Genomic DNA, 20344 nt, shown 5'->3' on the forward strand with positions numbered 1-20344 from the left:
TAATATTTGGACTTCTGTCACATAAAGTGGAACCTAGGGAGGAATGAAAAATATGAAAGCCACAACCTTTATCTTGCTAGTTGTATGATACTATGGTAATTGCCTTAGAGAAGAGTAGTAGAAGAAAGAGAGTTTAACCTGTTAGAGCTAAGAAACAGAAATGTGAAAAATAAATGGCGAACATTTCTTTTCCTTGAAATTAATCAGCGGATAAATATAGACAACAATAACATACCCAGTATTATCCCACACCAGTGGCGTCTGGAGAGGTAGTGTGTATGCAGACCTTACCCCTACCTTGTGAGGATAGAGAGGTTGTTTCTAATAGACCCTCAGCTCAGAAAAGCATAAGCACCACAAACGGATAAATATAGAATGAAATATATAATTCTTTTGATTCAGCTGCATTAACTAAAGGAGCAAAATATATTTTAATATGAAATCTTCCTCAAGTATGTATATAGATACAAACATCAATTAATAATTACAATTATACAATCTTACTTGTAGCAATTTGGGAAAAAGTCTCATAAAGTTGTTTTCAAGAACTGTACGACAAAATATATAACTGCTAGGAGCAATGCAATTTGGTAGAAATCCCTCTGGAAGCTGTCATCCCTTTGAAAGAACTGTATCACAGAAATACACAATTTTCATCAGATTACACTAAAACAATTTCCATATCAAATGCCATAAACCTTTGCAATAGTTTCTTGAATAGAATTTCAAGACTTGAGACTTAAAATTTTGAACAAGAAATACCTTTGCTGGATCACCATAAGGGTCAGGATAGACATCCATGTTTTTATTCTCTGAAGTAGACTTAGAATTCAAGTCTTTCACAAAATCAGCAACATCTTTCCCAGCTTCAACTGTGGCAAAGAGACGCCGCGATGCCCAGAAATAAGCTTGAGCGATGACGGATGATCCTGATAAATCCCAGAGCTCTTCATGTTCAACTACTTGCCCACTGATTTGGTTCAAAGTGAATTTTGAGTTCACTTTGATGATCAGATCCCCTCCTATGGCAGCAAGTATAGACTTTGGCTTTCCTTTAATTGTCCACTTAATATTCAACACACTCGTTGATAACATCACCATTTCTTGCACACTCTGCATAGCAATATGATTGATAATGAAAAACTGTCTAGTACATTTCGTTGGCGACTAAAGGAGTGAGTAGTCTCATGCTAGGAAGGGGGTGCAACACAGAGGTAGATCTAGGTGCGTTGTGCAGGTTCAAGTGAACTCATTGCTTTTTTGCGAGAACTATGCATATATATATACATTTTAACAACAAGATGAAAATGTATACCTATAATAATATTATACTCATTCTGAGTCGACTGACTCAAGATTCTGAGAATTTGTTCCTACTACAACCACCTAGATTCAGCTATTAGCCCAAGTATCTTGCGTATGTCCTCCTTTATATGTTGTTGAAGGCTATAGAATAGGTAATATCATGATACTGGGAGGAGGTGCAACGGAAGACACTTCTGCACTCGGTGTTTACACTACACCAAATCAAATAATTTAATCTTGAGAGTCACAGTTTAAAGTGAGAGTACACTTAAGTGATAAAAGTATATGGAAAAAATTTCCATAATGTCTTGCATTCATTCGTCTGATGCAAACACCAGATACAACTAGACTTTATCCTGTGCGACGACAAAGGCTCATCACATCCATAAGCGCAAGTATTTTGCCTGTCCTCTTTTACATTAAAAGCTTGCAAGTCCAAAAATTGTTAAGTGTTTGATAACCTATAACTTTATAGAAGTCAAACAAACATCTAAAAGCTCCTTAATATGTTACCGTTCTAGCATTCTGCAGTGCGTCAGTTATCCATAGTGGTCTCTTGTACTTCTCTCGCCCCGTGAAACTTCTGACTGGATCCTGCAATTGATTGTTTGGCAATAGATTGAGATACTGAACAATGAATATAATCCAGTATATTAGTCCATATAAATCTAAGTACTTCCAACTACTGGTGAAGTTAAAGCAAATCCCCAAATAGGGCATGAGTTCTTTTATACTCTTATCACCCTAGAACAATACTAGGGAAGCAACTTAAGTTGCAGACATGCATCATAATTCTATAATAAGTGAAATTCGACACAAGTGATTATTTGCGAAGTTGTTTGATTGATTTGGCAATGTTTTCATCAAATTAGTTTGAGAACAACTAAAAAAGGGGGAGCCAGGAATTCTAATAAGGGAATTCAAGAAATACAAAAAATGCTACACCTAGAATTTAGACCCGCAACTTAAAGCAATTTTTGAGCTACCTTTGTTGTTACACTAGAAACTGTCCTTGTATTAAGAAGATTCAATATTGTATATATATACAAAAATATCTATCTATCTATCTATCTATCTATCTATATATATATATATATATATATAGTATAATTTTTCGATGAAGAAAATTCAATTGAATCCTTGTCGGACCATTTAGCTCTGCCCCTGAATCTTTTAACGCTAATAAGCTAAAACCATCCAATTATCCAAAGAAGTAGCCAAGACCAAATTCAACATTAGAATACGAGATATTAGAAAATGTACTAATAGAGCAAGTGAATAGTAGATGAACAAGCGATGGAGAACCTTGTATTTGACAGAAACAGCAAAGGTACCAAGGGCACGATTGCCTTCGCGAAGCTCAAGAATATCTCGAACAAGTTGCCTAGCTGTAGCTTCAACAGAAGGGCTGCTAACACATTCAAATTCATCGCAAAGTTCCCCAAAATCCATTCCATCTACAAGCTTATCCCCATCCGTTTTTTCCAAAGTGGCATCAGTAGATAAGTCTGTCCTATTGGAGTCATTAACAACTGCCATACATTCAAAAAAAAAAAAAAATCATTAGATATTAATACACATTCAGTTTTCTTTTTGTATGACAATCAACTATCTATTTAGTCCCACTGATCCGACTAATTCAGACTTATTGTGCCGCATAGCATCCATTGTAGAGGGAAGCATTTTAAGAGACAAACACTCTCTACTAGGGATTTCTCTACTCCCAGAATTCGAATTTTTGAGACCCTTAGTTGAGGATGGAGGGATTTATTCATCCCACTACACTACTTGGTGGTTACATATTTTAGTGTGGGAGATTCAAAATATAAAGAAGTAAATTCACAAACATATACTATATATACATTAAAAAATATGACCTATCTACACAATGTAATTTTTCCGACAAAGGAGTATCACTCCCCTTGCATAGCTCCGCCCCTGACATATTCAGTTTTTATCAATAATATATACAATAAAAAAAAAGAGAGAGAGAGAGAGAGAGGGACATGCACCTCGCAAGGAGAATCTATGGATGGAATTAAACTTTGAGGAGATGCCATTGATGTTGTGGAAGGAGAAAAGGTTATTGTGATTGGTGGGAAGAGAAATGGTAGTAGAAGAAGAAGAAGAAGGAAGAAGAACAGCAGAAAAGCTCATCTCGTTTGTATCCCCATGATTACTAGCTAGCCCATGGGGATGAGATGGAAGCTCTCTTCCTTTGATTCTCTATATTTGGATAAGGTACGATTTTCTCTATGTGGTTCTTGATTTTTTTAGTCCTTCATCTTTTTTTCAGCCACATTAGCTGTAATAGTTCATAGTATTTTGGTAGGGACAGATTGATTATTATCTGCGAAATTTCTTGGTTATTAGAATTTCTGCTACTTTGTGAGAGGGAGTAGTTACTAATTTTCTGAATGATTACTTGTATACTTTATTAACTCTTACTTCCTTGTTATTGTTGCTTTTTATATATTTGTACTTTAGTTTAGTAATACACTAGTATAGGTCAGCCTGGGCTGAGCCCGGGCCCAATTATCGCAGCCAAATTCAAATACTTTAGAAGGTAAAAATTGCACGGGACGCCCTGTGGGGAAGTGCATGGTTGACCACTAATAACACATGTATTTACTTTTAAGTCATCGTTTAAAATGTCTTTAGTCTTTAGCCACTGCTTTAATAAACTTTAACTGTCCGGACGAAAATACCCTTCCGCTCATGTCCTTAACTTCAGGACTACATGTCCTTAACTTTTGAACTTGGAACTCTAAGTTCAGGACTACATATCCTTAACTTTTGAACTTGGAACTCTAAGTTCAGGACTTCAAGGCTACATGTCCTTAACTTTTGAACTTGGAACTCAAACTTCAAGACCAAACGTCCTTAACTTTTGAACTTGTAAGTCAAAGTTAAGACCTATTGTCCTTAACTTTTGAACTTGTAACTGTAAGTTAAGGACTGCTTGTCCTTGACTTTTGAACGTGTAACTATAAGTTAAGGACTGTCTGTCCTTAACTTTTGAACTTGGAAATCAAAGTTAAGGACCTATTGTCCTTAACTTTTGAACTTGTAACTGTAAGTTAAGGACTGCCTGTCCTTAACTTTTGAACTTGTAACTGTGAGTTAAGGACTGTCTGTCCTTAACTTAGAACTTGTAACTATAAGTTACGGACTGTCTGTCCTTAACTTTTGAACTTGTGTCCTTAACTTTTGAATTTAACTTTAGGACTTCAGGACTACATGTCCTTAACTTCTGGGAAGGAATTGCATTTCCTGTTTACTCATCACTCTTTTTCTTATTTTCACAACGTCATATCTTAATCTTTTTTTAAAATCTGGAACCTCTCCCCATTCTCCTTTTGCTTTTGTAATCGTTCCCTTATGTTCTTCATGCTTGTTTAGCTTATCAACAAGAACTATAACCAAAGGCATTTAACATTCAGTAGCATTAACAGAAGTTCGTACCATTTGGTGCTCTCGTTGATCTTCCTTACCAATGGGTGAAGGTGAGGTTCCGAATACACGATTGCACACCTTGGATGCAGAAATAAAACAGTATAAATACACTGCATTTCCATTTGGGAAAAGAGATAAAAGAAAGGGTAACACAGTTTTTTCATATTAATTTTAATAGACTAGTGACTACTATTGCTAAGCATTAAAAATGTTGGATAAAAAGTAAATACCAGCTTAAACAGTGGCTATCCCACGCCATTTCTGCGCGCCCTATTTGGTCGTCCCCATTTAAGTAAAAATTGTATGGGGTAACCATTTTTTAAAGTGGTATTTACTTTTTATCCAACATTTTCAATGCTTAGCAATAATAGCCACTAGTCTATTAAAATTAATATGAAAAGACTGTGTTACCCTTTCTTCTATCTCTTTCATGTTAGAGAGAAGAACTGTATTGAACGAGAATGGAATGCTTTCAGAAATACAACGCAAATGGACTTTGCTCAAGTTCTGGCGCCATTACTAGCCAATACATTTGCACCTGCGTTTACAATTGTACTTGATCAATTCCCTTTTGATGCAACTTTGATTCAAACATATACTTACTTACGAATGAATATCAATGTTATAACGTTATTCTTTATTTATTAAAAGAATATTTCGTTCCTTTCTGGCATTTAACCTTTTACTTTTTTTGTTTAAACATCCGTTATTTGAAGTCTAATGATGCGACTATTTCGAATTCGCCTTATGTAAGCTTACTAGGGAATAAACATGTATTGTGAATCTGAGAGTAATCAAAGAGAATTTTGGTTTCATTCTCTAGAAAATAAATCGTCGTCACCTGTATTTTCATCAGACTAGTAATGGAAAGGTTATGTAGATTTGTCTTATCAATGTTGCATCCAAGCCGAATCTGACATCAATCTTATATGTAAACTGCAATTATTATTATTTTATGAAAAGATACAAATAACGTTTGGTTTTCTGCTACGTTATGGATTCTGAACTTACAGTTACAAGTTCAAAAGTTAAGGACACTTGGTCCTGAACTTTGAGTTCCAAGTTCAAAAGTTAAGGACACTTGGTCTTGAACTTAGAATTACAAGTTCAAAAATTAAGGACACTTGGTCCTGCACTTAGACTAACAAGCTCAAAAGTTAAGGACAATAGGTCCTGAACTTAGACTAACAAGCTCAAAAGTTAAGGACAATAGGTCCTGAACTTACAGTTACAAGTTCAAAAGTTAAGGATAATAGGTCGTGAACTTAGGCTAAGAAGCCCAAAAGTTAAGGACAATAGGTCCTGAACTTAGACTAACAAGCTCAAAAGTTAAGGACACTTAGTCCTGAACTTAGACTAACAAGCTCAAAAGTTAAGGACAATAAGTGCTGAACTTAGACTTACAAGTTCAAAAGTTAAGGACAAGTAGTCCTTAACTTAAAGTTACAAGCACAGAAATTAAGGACAGATGGTCCTGAACTTCGAGTTCCAAGTTCAAAAGTTAAGGACATGTAGTCCTGAACTTAGAGTTGCAAGTTCAAAAGTTAAGGACACTTGGTCCTGAATTTTATGAGCAGAAGGTGTTTTCGTCCGGGCAGATAAAGTTTATTAAAGCAGTGGCTAAAGACTAAAGACATTTTAAATAGTGACTTAAAAGTAAATACATGTGTTATTAGTGGCTAACTGTGCACTTCTCCCCATTTAATCTATACCCATTTTTTTAAAAAAAGTTTTAACTTGTACCCACTTTTTAAACAACTTCAGCCTCCTTTCTCCTCCTCCTCCTCCTCCCCCTCCTCCTCCTTCTCCTTCTCCTTCTCCTTCTTCTTCTCCTTCTTCTTTCTTCTGCTGCTTGTGGTACTGCTATAAAACTTCAGTTCATGGGATCATTTTCATAAGTATGTTTATCAGATTATTTAAAAATAAATTATAAATAATTACGTAAGTTAGTAGACAATAATTTGTGAATATTTCCACGTAATTCTGTTCTTTTCATGTAATTCTGATTATTTTATAGTAGTGATACACTATGAAAGAATAAGGTATTATTTATCTAGTATGTTAGAAAGCTTTTTCAAAAACTTCAGCCTATATAGTGCTGAAGTTTTTACAAATGAACTAAATAACTTCAACATTTCTGCTGAAGTTTTTGAAAAAGTTTTATGACAAAACTAATGAATCCACGACAAAAAACTTCAGCTTATATAGTACTGAAGTTTTTACAAATAAACTAAATAATTTCAGTATCTTCTGCTGAAGTTCTTGAAAAAGCTTATCCAAGACAAAAAAAACTTCAGCTTATTTAGTGCTGAAATTTTTACAAATGAACTAAATAACTTCAGCATCTTCTGCTGAAGTTTTTGAAAAAGCTTTATGACAAAACTAATAAATCCAGGACAAAAAAACTTCAGCTATTTTAGTGTTAAAGTTTTTACAAATGAACTAAATAACTTCAGCATCTTATCGAGGACAAAGAAAACTTCAGCGTATTGCCTTTGCTACTTCAGGCCCGTCTACTAGAATGCTGAAGTTTTGCGTGATTGTCTTTGCTACTTCAGCCCCGTATGCTGAAGTTACGCGAAAAAGTGGGTACGCTTATAATTTTTTTTACAAAGCGAACACAAATTAAAACGTAACCCAAAAAGCGGGTATAGATGCAAACCCCCCTTTAGAAACGGCTCAAGAGGGTGCTTTAAATACCTGTATGTTTACTTGACAGTCAAAAGGAAAGGTAAATCAAATTCATAGCAGGTATAGAAGAACACTTCACACAGCTAATGGACCAGTCAGTTTAAAATATTTATTAAATTAACTGTCATTTTTTGTTTTGAAATAATTTTTTTTAGCAAGGCTAAAGCGAAAAAGACGTCTATTATTTCTTCCTCTTTAACATTTACATACTTATATTTATTAATTGTCCAATCAAATATATTAAACATGTTTCATTCTTACTTGTAGATATAATTTAATCAAGTCGTACATTTATAGCAAAAACATGCAAAACGAAAATCAAACCTGTTTACCTTGAAAATACGAGTAACAATTAAATTTGATTTGTGATTTTAAAGATATGTGATTTAGTTCAATAACAAATAATAATCAAGAAATGTAAAGTAGAAATGAAAGAAATAAGTGAATCAAACCAATGTTACTCAGCAACAGTGACCTCAAGCTTAGTGACCTCGAGGCGGCTTAGAACAATAAGTACAATTAAGCAAGAAAAGTAAAATAAGAACAGTAGAGCTAGAGGATAATTCTAATGAACAGTAGGCAAAAAGTAGAGAGTGTATTCTTTTCTTCAATGATTAGATGATGTTACAAATGATTGGGGCCCCCTTTATATAATAGGGGAACCCTAAATAAGGTATATTTCTATTTACAGTAAGGAATATTCTTGGTACAGTTGTCTAACCGCCTAGTACGGAATCGTACAATCCTATTACGGAATTTGTGCCATGATCTCGGGGACGTGGCAGGAATCTAGCTCATTTTGTTACAAATCCATAACGGTACTATTTCGGGGTCGAGCATACTTGGCCCCAGTATTACTCATACTCCGATCTCTGGGCATTGCACTCTGTCTTAGAGCTCGAGTTTGGTCCACTAGTCTCGAACTCAACCTCGCCCGGACTCGGGCTTAGGACGGACCCTCAAGCCTATAAGTCGGAGGCATATGATTTTGACCGTATACAAATAGTCCCCGCGTTTCTTAGAATAAGATGATAAGAAACGACTTGAATCTCGATCTCCTCGATGTCTCGATCATGATGCCAATCTCGTGATGCCAACGTTTGAAGTGATTGAAAGGTTGCGTTTGCACAGTTTCCTAGGTCATTAATTAAAGGCGGCTGACGGTCGGCCTTTTGGCTTCCCCAATACGCTTAAGTGACTTCTATAAATAGGCTAACTTCACAATTTTGGAAACTTTACTTCTCAATTCGTTCCCAAATCTTGTTAGCTCTTTCAACTTCCCTGAGATCACACTTCTCTCAATTTGTTCTTTACTCCATCATCAACCTTTTCTTCTTTACTTGAACCATAATGGCTAAAACATCCAAAACCGTTCCCCAACAAGGAAAAGCCCCTTCGTCATCATGGCCATCCAGAAGCAAACTGGTGGTGCCACCTCGCATTGAAGAGTGTATTCTCCCGCTGTGTGAAATAACATCCGATTTCAAAATTGAAAAACATGTATCGACATCAGGCCAATGTGAGCCTATGTCTCGATACATCTGTTTGATAACCAAGGATGAGCTTGAGCAGGTAAAGAAGGATTGCAACTGGGATGGCAAATATGTGCTGATTCTTTCCCCAGAAGAGGACATTACTACCTATAAAGCGGGGTGCTTAAGCGTGTACACCTACCCATTCACGTTGGGTTCCGCAGTTCCAGCCCTAGGTCCCATAGACCTAGTTATCCTTGATTTCTGCCAACGATACCAAATGACGCTCGGCCAGGTCTACCCTTCATTCTGGTGAATTGTCAATTTGATTAGATACTTCTCGAGCCAAGTCGAGGGGATGCCTTTTACCCTCGACCATTTGATCAGGCTGTATAGCCCTCGCCTTTATTGAAGTGGCTTGATAAAATTGCAACGCCAATCCTCGAAATCTCTCTTCTCTAGCATCGATGAGGACAAAGACCAAGGGTGGATGAGCCAGTTTGTCCGAGTCAAGACCTCCGACCTAATTCCTGCTGAGAGGATGCCATTCCCCGAGGAATGGAACATGAAACGTAAGTACATGCTTTTTGATAATAACTTACTATCCTGCTTCCTCTTTTCTTTCTCGACTTCATTTTTTTCTCGATCTAACTCTTTTCCAATGGTGTAGCCGTTTCTTGGTTTCCTGGAGCGATCCCAAACTCGAAGGTTGGGTCCGAAAATTGGCCTCTACTTCCTCATACTTGGAGCGCTGCTGGCCTGATCTGATCAAGGGTCGATGGGAGGTTAAAAATCATGGTGAGTCCCTTTGTTTGTTTACTTGTGTTTTCTCAGTGGAATACTTACTTTGTTTTACATGCAGGCCTCAGAGACGCCGTTGCTATGCGTCCACCCCCACCTGGCAAAGAAAAGACGCCAAAGCCTTCCAAGGAAAATAAAAGAAAGAGGAGGTCGCCTGCAAATTCCCCGAGGCCAAAGAAAAGCAAAGCTCGAAAGCCCAAGGCTGAAACCCTGGCCCTATCTCCAGAAATGGCCCAACGCCTTCGGGATTAGGAGAAAGAGGAAGAGGATGATGACTGCCTGCTGGTAGATCGGGAAAGAGGAAGCTCTAACGCTCCGAAGGCCGCTGAACCAACGACGACGGAGGCGGTTCAATCTCGAACCGAAGAAATTTCAGAGGAAGCTCGAACAAAGTCCCCGAGCCATTAGGCAGAAAAAGTACACCTTGTCCCTGGGGACGTTTGGTGGATAAGCTCGAAGAGACTAACTCCGAGGCTCTTCAAAGATAGGATAGCACCTCAAGTGAATCATTTGGGGTAATCAATATAGGTGACTCGCCGCAGGGTCTAGTGTTCTCTAAAGGGCAATTCCCAGATGCCCAGGACATGGGGACTCCCGATGTGGCAACGACTTATGAAGGGAACGATATTTTTCGGGAGTGTCTTGCAGGAATCGAAGAAGGTCCCGATCCCGATGCCTCGTTTATTCTTGAGGAGGCTGAAAAACTCCTCAAACAAGTAAGTTTTGTCTTTCATTATTTCGAGTTTAATCTTTATCTTTCTGAGTATGACCTCCTTTTCTTGTGAGAAGGTTGTGTCGCTTCATCAACAAGCATTCACCAAATCTCGGACTGAACTTGCTCAATGCGAAGCCGAACTTAAGAATCTCGTGGAGGAGAGGGACAACCTTAAGATCCTTTATGTCAAAAAAGAGGGGGAGATCAGCGATCTCCGAGTTAAATTGACGCTTGCTTGTCAAGAACGAAACGAGCTTGTTAACTCGAATAAATTTATTTACACCAAATAGAAACAACACTTTCTTCTGTATTTGATAACTTTTCCATTTCTTTTGTATTAGATACAATATTTTTGTCAGATTCTTCAGCTCGATCCAATGCAAGATTATGCTGAAGCTCTACTTATAATATCTAAGAAGATTAGAAAGCACTATTTGTTGCAAAATACTATAATGTCAATTGATTGCTCTTTCAAAGTAAAGCTGGTTAGATTCAACAATTATAGTAGTATACTGACATTTTCTATTTGCTGATGCTAGATGTGCGAAGGAGTTCCCTCTAAAGTTGCAATTTCTATATGGTGAGATTTTTTTGAAAATAACTTTAGATCTCCAAAGAATATCAAATTTATAGTTAAGGTCTTTATCTCATTCATCTTCTCCAGATGCAGGATGTATCATTGTTTGGATCCATTGGTCTATTTAAAGAATTTTTAAATGCAATATTTTTCATAGACGTATTCTATTTGTAAAGGTAAGAGACTCTCATTATGATTCATAAGAGTTAATATGTCCAAAATTTCATCAGTAAGGGTTAATAAGTCCAGAGCCTCATCTAGAAAAAGTTTAAGAAGATATAGATCCTTTACATGACGATTATTTTTGAGATCTTGCTTAGTTCTTGAAGGATTGCGTATAGGTGTTCGTAAAATGCAGCGGAAGACAATAACAATCCTAGGCATATCTTTTCGTGTTTAAAATTTATTTACATGTCAAAGATCGGATCTGAGACGTACCTGGTGAAGAGAGTATCGTTTCAAAATTTCTTCGATAGTACGAAGACTCTATGCGTATCCACACCGAGACTGATCCTTACTATCAACTCTTTGATCAATGAAACCCGCGAACAAATTGAACAAAAAACTTGTGCTAAAATTTTTCTCAAAAATCTCAACTCAAAAGAAGAACAAGAAACACTTTTCTTGTAATTGTATTTTCTCTCTTGGCTTTGTATTGCACTCTCACTTTCACAAAGTGTTTTTCTTCTCTAGAAAAATCACGGCAAATTTTCTCCATCACCTTTTATATAGCATCACATATAAACCCTTTTCCTATTTGGTTGGGGTAATGATTTACTTAAGGTAAAAGTTTATTCCAAAATAAACTTCATGGAATTTTTATGGAAAATTAGAAAATCACGTCTCAATTGAAACGTGACTACCGAGCCTTTCACGTGAATCATCCAACTCAAAGTTGGATTCTCTTATTTATGAATTTTTCATATATAAGGAAAATATTAATCCCATTCCAAATGGGTTTGAATTTGCCGAACGTCCTTTTTAGGACTTTACACGTAAAGTTATCGAATTTACAATTGGATTCTACTTATCCAACAACCTGTTATTGTTTAATTAATATTTTATATAACATTTCTAATATAAAATAATATATATTTTAACCAAGAGATATAATTTTCTATTCCAAATAGAAAACTTTAATTTGTTCACAATATTAATCATATCCTTTGTACTAGCAAAAAATATAATAATATTTCATTTAGACTAATAACTAAATTTATTTGACTAATTAAATTCTTTAATTTAATTATCAAATACTAAAGTAATTAATCCTTTAGCAAAGATCAGAACACTCGTTAGTGTGCGACCCCATAGGTTCAATACTAAGTCGGTAGTAAATTGATCACATCAATATACTAATCAAGGGTGGCGTCTATCAACACTCCTTAATGACCGGATAGCATGAAGTATACAATTTACTCTCAAGAAACAGTAGAGAATAATGTAGTAATTCCTTCTGTCCTTATAGCTCTGGATCACCCTAGGATATGGTTCAACTATCAAATCCTAATAGACGACCAACTATGTGTTCATGTCAAATATAATCGACCATTGAATAACCTAAGAAACTCATTTCTTCTTTCATTCAATTGCCATGGCCAAGGTCTTAGTTTGGTTGTTTATAATTCATGACAACATGGAGCTTAAACTCATTACCAAGAGTTGACAGCTTTGTCCTTGAATTCATTCTATTTCATATCCACCGATCCGTGGAAGAGACCAAGGAATCTTGATCAATCACTAATCTACTAGTATTTAATCATACCCAATATCCTTTCAACTATCGGCCTAGGGCCATAGGTGTCTGGTATCAAAGCACAATAAATAGCTTGTCAATTACTATGACGATCTCAGATCAAAGGAAACTTTTACATCACATTCTTCAAGAGAATATCTTATTGACAGTTTATGGTAATTCTAACCATTAGGAATTATCCAATGAGTCGGTTCAATGATCATATCTCTATATGCATCATCTATCTATGTGATTTAGTTAATGAGATCAACTAATATTTATCCCATAAAGACGATCACATAAAAATTGATCTAACCGGATTACTAATGTCCAAATTAATAATCATACGATCAAGAACAAATTTAGATTAAATTATAAGAAACTTTACTCTCATTATCATGATCTCCATCACAATGTCAAGTCTCAAAATTTAATCAAGGACCTTATTAAATTAATCAAACAATTAATAATAACTATTATAATAGAATATCAAATGCCATATATTTTTATATCAAATAACGTTCAGAAAAATATGTTCAAATCATCAAATATGAGATTGGATCTAGGGCATATCTGCTATATCCCTAACAATCTCCCACTTGCACTAGAGTCAATCGCTCTTGTACTTCATTCCCAATTTCCACTTGTGCTTGTCAAACTCCTTTGCACCAAGTGCTTTAGTGAATGGGTATGGAGCATTTTCCTTTTCCATCAACCTTTTGAATCTAGACGTCTCCATGTCCAATGATTTCTCTTATCAAGTGATCCCTTTGCAGAACATGTTTGGATTTTTGGTGTGATCTTGGTTCTATGCTAGAGCAATGGCTCCATCATTGTCACACAATAATGAAACTGTACCTTCTATTGAAGGAACCACACCAAATTCAGTTAAGAACTTTTCCATCTATACAGTTTCCTTAGCAGCTTCACTAGCTGCTATATATTCTGCTTCAATCACTGAATCAGCTACTGTAGCTTGTTTGGAACTTTTCCAACTCACTGCACCACCATTTAAGGTGAATACATAACCAGAAATAGATTTGCTATCATCTCTATCTGAAGAGAAACTTGCATCAGTTTAACCTTCAAGTTTCAACTCAGAATCCCATAGATGAGGAATTGGTCTTTAGTCCTTCTTAAGTACTTAAGAATGGTCTTCACCACCTTCCAATGTTCCTCACAAGGATTTGCCAGATATCGACTAGTCACTCCAAGTGCATAAGCCATATTAGGACGTGTACATGTCATGGTATACATGATAGCTCCTACTGCACTAGCGTATGAGATCCTACTCATGCTTTCTCTCTCTTCAGGTGTTTTAGGACAATCCTCCTGTCACGACCCCGGTTCGCCCTCCATGAACCATCGTGATGATACCTAGTCTCTACGACTAGGTAAGCTTAATTTGCGGAAGAAAACTAAAACTTGCGGAAGTAAACAATTTAAAACAAAAATAAAGCAATAACAATGTATAAATGCACCGCTTGGCATACACCATGTTTAACTCTCAATACCAAACATCAATCCAAGATCCGAAAACCCATGCATCACAAGCTAAGAAAAGAAATACTACATGGCTCTAACTCCGGAATTTCTAATAAAGAACATAAAAGTACAGAAGGGCTAAATACTAAAGGTAGGAATAGAAAGGGACTCCTTGGTCTGCGGACGCGGCAGATGTACCTCGGAGTCTCTAAGCAGTCGCCTCCCTCAACGTTAGTAGGCCTGATCGGCGGTACCTGGATCTGCACATGAAAAACATGCGCAGAAGGGGCATGAGTACACCACAGCGGTACTTAGTAAGTGCCAAGCCTAACCTCGGTTGGGTAGTGACGAGGAAGGTCAGGGCCCTACTGAGATTACATACAATATAAGGGTTAACTGTGTGGAATAAAACATGATAGATAAGTGCAACAGTAAGAAATAACATAGAATTGACAGAACAATAACAACTAGAACAAAGACAATACAAGCCACATAAAGAAATACAGCTCAACACAAAGATAACAACCGGGGGCACCTTCCAGGATACCGTCCTGTAGTCCTATCTTTACATGTCCAGTGGATCTCCCGGGATACCGTCCCGTAATCCATCATATATATATATATATATATTCGAAGGATCTCCCGGGATACCGTCCCGTAGTCCAACTCATAATGCGCGGGGATCTACTGGAATCTCGTTCCGTAGTCCCAAATGTAAATACCCAGTACTGGGGGAATCTACCGGGTGCATTCCCGTAGTTCCATATAACTGTGCAGGGGGATCTATCAGGAATCTAACCCGTAGTCCCAAAGTAAATATGCAGGGGGATCTACCGGGAATCTAACCCGTAGTCCCAAAGTAAACAGACAAGGGGGGAGCTACCGGAATCCCACATCCGTAGTCCCAATGTAAATACATAGTGACAACAAGAAGATATTCAGAAATGAAATTTCATATCAAGAAACCAAGTAATTCTAGCCCAACATGCTTCACGTAGTGCAATCAAGGCAATTTAAGCAAATAGGCAATTCAAGTCAACTAAACATGCTTTCTAACTAACAACATGCTAAATTTTGCAAGTATAATAAAGCGGGAAAGGAATCATGCTAATAAATACTTTGAGAAAATCGGATTTCCAACAATTTGCACAAGGACGTTCCCGTCACCTCACGCACAAGGCAATTCAATTACCAAACATACCAATCCTAAGGGGAAGGTCCCCCACACAAGGTTAGACAAGCCACTTATCTCGAACCGACTCAAAATCAACTTGAAACCACACTTTTGCCACGAGTATCCGACTCCAAATGACCCAAATCTATTCAATTCAATCGCATATTGTAAATAACACTTCAAGTAACTGATTCTACAATTAAATTCTAAGCTAATACGCAAAAACATGTAAAATAACCAAAATGCCCCTCGGGCCCACATCTCAGAATCGGGTAAAATTTACATTTTCAGAATTCTCATACCCTCACGAGTCTAACCATACCAAAATTATCCAATTCTGATACCATTTGGTCCTCCAAATCATCATTTTACATTTTTGAAAGATTTCACAAGTTTCTTCCCAAATTCCATCCCAAATCACGAATTAAATGATGAATTCGAGTATGGATTCATGTACTCTAGCCAAATCTAAGTTAGAATCACTTACCCCGATGGATTTCTTGAAAAACCTTCGAAAAATCACCAAAATCCGAGCTCTCTAGGTCAAAATATGAAATAAAATCCAAAACCTCGTATTTATAGGGCATCCCCCGGATTTCCACCTCTGCGGACCGCACAAAAACGACTGCGGTCCGCACAAAAATGACTGCGGCCGCACAGATTTTTACTGCAGAGACATGCTTTAGTATTTGACCATAACTTTCGCTACAGATGTCCAAATTGTGATTTTTTTTACCGTTATAGAAATTAGACATGAAGGGCTACAATTTCCCTTTTTAAATCATCCCAATATTCCTTGTAGATCAAAAGATATGAGCTTGCGAAGTAGGACCAGTGAAATTTTCCTCACCGCGGACCACACTGCATTTTGTGCGACCGCACAGCCCCCACCGCGGACACACTAGACTTTGTGCGGACCGCACTGGTGGGTTCTGAGGCTTGCACCTCTTCTGGACCTGCAATAGCTATGATTTTCGCCCTAAAACATCCCGAAACCTACCCTGAACTCACCCAAGCCCCCGGGACTTCAAACCAATAGTGCCAACACATCCCATGACATTGTTCAATCTTGTTCAAAACTTTGGAACGCTCACAACAATATCAAATCACAAATTTAATATAGGATTCAAGAAGAAGAACTCCAAGAACTCTTAACTTATGCTTTCGATCAAAAAGTCTGTCAAATCTCGTCCGAATGACATGAAATTTTGCAAGCATGTCACATTCAACACTATGGAGCTACTCCAATTTTCGGAATTCCATTCCGACCCTTGGATCAAAATCTCACTATCGGACTGGAAACTTCAAAAATTCGACTCTCGTCATTTCAAGCCTAAATTAGCTACGGACCTCCAAAACACAATCCGATCACGCTACTAAGCCCGAAATCACCCAACGGAGCTTACAGAACCGTCAGATTTCCATTCTGAGGCCATCTTCACACTGTTCTGACTACGGTCAACTTTTTAATACTTACGCTCTCATTTAGGGACTAAGTGTCCCAAAACTCCCCGAAACTCAAAATCGAACATCCCGACAAATCACATTAGCAGAAATAAACTTGGGGAAAGCAGCTAATAGGGGATCAGGGCGTTAATTCTTAAGACGACCAGCCGGGTCATCACATCCTCCTACACTTAAACATTCATTCGTCCTCGAACGAGCATAGAGACATACCTGAAGTAGTAAAAAGATAAGGATAACGGTTGCGCATATCCTGCTCGGTCTCCTAGGTCGCCTCCTCGACCAGCTGGCCTCGCCACTAAACCTTTAGTGAAGCAATGTTCTTTGACCTCAGCTTTCTAATATGTTTTTCCAATATTGCCACTGGCTCCTCAACATAATATAGATCCTTATCCAACTGGACTGAACTGAAATCCAACATGTGTGACAGATTGTCGTGATACCTCCGGAGCATAGAAACATGAAATACCGGATGAACTCCTGCCAAGCTGAGAGGTAAGGCCAGTTCATAAGCAACCTCCCCAATACGCCTCAATATCTCAAAAGGGCCAATAAACCTCGGACTCAACTTTCCTTTCTTCTCGAACCTCATAACGCCTTTCATAGGCGAAACCTGAAGCAGAACCCGCTCTCCAACCATATAGGAAACATCACGAACCTTTCGGTTTGCGTAATTCTTCTGTCTGGACTGGGCAGTGCGGAGTCTATCCTGAATCACCTTAACTTTCTCCAAAGCATCCTGAACCAGGTCTGTGCCACACAACCTGGACTCACCCTACTCAAACCAACCCACCAGGGATCTATACTGCCTCCCATATAAAGCCTCATACGGTTCCATCTAGATGCTGGACTGATAGCTGTTGTTGTAAGCAAACTCCGCCAATGGCAAAAACTGATCCCAAGACCCTCCAAACTCGATCACACTCGCACAGAGCATATCCTCAAGAATCTGAATAGTGTGCTCGGACTGTCCGTCCGTCTGAGGGTGAAATGTTGTACTCAACTCTACTCGAGTACCTAACTTATGCTGAACGGCTTTCCAGAACTGTGATGTGAACTGGGTACCTCTATCTGAAATGATGGAAACCTGAATACCATGCAGATGAACAATCTCCCGGATATAGATCTTTGCCAGTCACTCCAAGGAATAAGTAGTACACACAGGAATAAAATAAGCGGACTTGGTCAGCCGATCCACAATCACCCAAATAACATTAAACTTCCTCAACATCCGTGGGAGCCCAACTACAAAGTCCATGGTGATCCACTCCCACTTTCAGTCCGGAATCTCTATCTGCTAAAGCAACCCACCCGGTCGTTGGTGCTCATACTTCACCTGCTGACAGTTGAGACACCGAGCTACGAATCCAACTATATCCTTCTTCATCCGCCTCTACCAATAGTGCTATCTCAAATCCTGATACATCTTCATGGCACCCAGATGAATGGAATACCGTGAGCTATGGGCCTCCTCCAGAATCAACTCTCGAAGCCCATCAACATTGGGTACACAAATCCGACCCTGCATCCTCATTACCCCATCATCACCAATAGTTACATCCCTAGCATCACCGTGCTGAACCTTGTCCTTGAGGACAAGCAAATAAGGGTCATCATACTGCCGCTCCCTGATACGATCAAATAAGGAAGATTGAGAAACCACGCAAGCTAGAAATCGACTGGGCTCCAAAAGATCCAATCTCACAAACTGGCTAGCTAAGGCCTGAACATCCATCGCCATAGGCCTCTCCGAAGCTGGTAAATAAGCCAAACTCCCTAAACTCTTTGCCCGGCGACTCAAGGCATCAACCACCACATTGGCCTTGCCCGGGTGATACAAAATAGTGATATCATAGTCCTTTAGCAACTCCAACCACCTCCTCTGGCGCAAATTTAGATCCTTTTGCTTGAACAAGTGCTGTAAGCTCCGATGGTTAGTATAAATCTCATAGGGAACCCCATATAAATAATGGCGCCAAATCTTCAGGGCGTGAACAATGGAAGATAACTCAAGGTCGTGAACATGGTAGTTCTTCTCATGTATCTTCAACTGTCTGGATGCATAGGTAATCACCCTACCGTCTTGAATCAACATTGCTCCGAGGCCAACCCTCAAGGCATCACAATAGACCGTATAAGACCCCGAACCTGTAGGAAATATCAAAATTGGGGCTGTGGTCAAAGCTGTCTTGAACTTCTGAAAGCTCGCCTCACACTCCTCCGTCCACTGAAACGGAGCACCCTTCTGGGTCAACCTGCTCATAGGGGCTGCAATCGATGAAAACCCCTCTACCAAACGACGGTAGTAGCCAGCCAGACCAAGGAAACTACGGAACTCGGTAGCTGAGGATGGTCTGGGCCAACTTTGCACGACCTCTATCTTCTTCGGATCCACCTGAATACCCTCACTCGATACCACGTGGCCTAAGAATGCCACTGAATCCAACCAAAACTCACATTTCGAGAATTTAGCATACAACTTCTTCTTTCTCAGAGTCTGAAAAACAGTCCTCAGGTGCTGCTCATGATCTTCCCGACTCCGGAAATACACCAGAATATCATCAATAAAGACAATGATGAACGAGTCAAGATACGATCGGAACACACTGTGCATCAAATGCATAAAGGCTGCTGGGGCATTGGTCAACCCAAATGACATAACAAGGAACTCGTAATGACCATACCGAGTCTTGAAAGCAGTCTTCGGGATATCTAGCTCCCGAATCTTCAACTGATGGTAACCTGAGCGCAAGTCAATCTTAGAAAACACCCTTGCACCCTGAAGCTGGTCAAACAGATCATCAATACGAGGCAAAGGATAACGGTTCTTCATTATAACCTTGTTCAACTAGCAATAATCAATACACATACACATAGAACCATCCTTTTTCTTCACAAACAAGACAGGATCACCCCAAGGTGATACACTGGGTCAAACAAAACCCTTATTAAGCAATTCCTGTAACTGATCCTTCAACTCCTTCAACTCAGAAATATACATATGATACGGAGGAATAGAAATGGGCTGAGTGCCCAGCAATAGATCAATGCCAAAATCAATATCTTTATCAGGCGGCATGCCTGGAAGGTCAGCTGGAAACACATCGGGAAAATCCCGTACTACTGGAACTGAATCAACTGAAGGGGTATCAATACAAACATCTCTCACATAAGCTAAATATACGTAACACCCCTTCTCAACCATACACTAAGCTTTAAGAAAAGAAATGACTCTACTGGGGTGTAATCTAAGGTACCTCTCCACTCAACACGTGGTACACCTGGCATAACTAGCGTCACAGTTTTGTCGTGACAATCAAGAATAGCATAATGGGGCGACAACCAGTCTATGCCCAAGATAATATCAAAATCGACCATACTGAGTAACAATAGATCGACTCTGGTCTCAAAACCACTAAGAGCAACCAAACACGACTGATAAACGCGGTCCACAATGAGAGAATCTCCC

General features: G+C 38.5%; 2 protein-coding genes across 2 annotated transcripts; both read right to left on the reverse strand.

The window, feature by feature from the left end:
* Positions 1-407: 407 nt before the first annotated feature.
* On the reverse strand, positions 408-3744 carry LOC104241984 (uncharacterized). Its single transcript, XM_009796957.2, has 5 exons — positions 3318-3744; positions 2611-2837; positions 1819-1899; positions 763-1113; positions 408-629 (listed from the first exon to the last, which is right to left on the reverse strand). Exons 1-5 carry the CDS (start codon positions 3460-3462, stop codon positions 528-530), a joined length of 906 nt encoding a protein of 301 aa, XP_009795259.1. The 5' UTR covers positions 3463-3744; the 3' UTR covers positions 408-527.
* A 9912-nt stretch (positions 3745-13656) lies between these two features.
* LOC138869241 (secreted RxLR effector protein 161-like) lies at positions 13657-13979 on the reverse strand. The gene is made up of 2 exons (XM_070146843.1): positions 13850-13979; positions 13657-13751 (listed from the first exon to the last, which is right to left on the reverse strand). Exons 1-2 carry the CDS (start codon positions 13977-13979, stop codon positions 13657-13659), a joined length of 225 nt encoding a protein of 74 aa, XP_070002944.1.
* Between the last annotated feature and the right edge of the window lie 6365 nt (positions 13980-20344).

This window comes from Nicotiana sylvestris, chromosome 5 (genome assembly GCF_000393655.2).
Source record: "Nicotiana sylvestris chromosome 5, ASM39365v2, whole genome shotgun sequence".
Lineage (NCBI taxonomy): Eukaryota > Viridiplantae > Streptophyta > Magnoliopsida > Solanales > Solanaceae > Nicotiana > Nicotiana sylvestris.

Bases quoted from the DNA above. Each gene is read 5' to 3' on its own strand.
- LOC104241984 (XM_009796957.2), bottom strand. From the start codon at position 3,462: ATGAGCTTTTCTGCTGTTCTTCTTCCTTCTTCTTCTTCTTCTACTACC. The intron at 1,114-1,818 runs GTAACATATTAA...ATTGCTATGCAG, and splicing joins CACTGCAGAATGCTAGAACG to AGTGTGCAAGAAATGGTGAT. The intron at 630-762 runs GTATTTCTTGTT...TCTGTGATACAG, and splicing joins CTTATGGTGATCCAGCAAAG to TTCTTTCAAAGGGATGACAG.
- LOC138869241 (XM_070146843.1), bottom strand. From the start codon at position 13,979: ATGGCTTATGCACTTGGAGTGACTAGTCGATATCTGGCAAATCCTTGT. The intron at 13,752-13,849 runs GTTGAAACTTGA...ATGGTGGTGCAG, and splicing joins CCTCATCTATGGGATTCTGA to TGAGTTGGAAAAGTTCCAAA.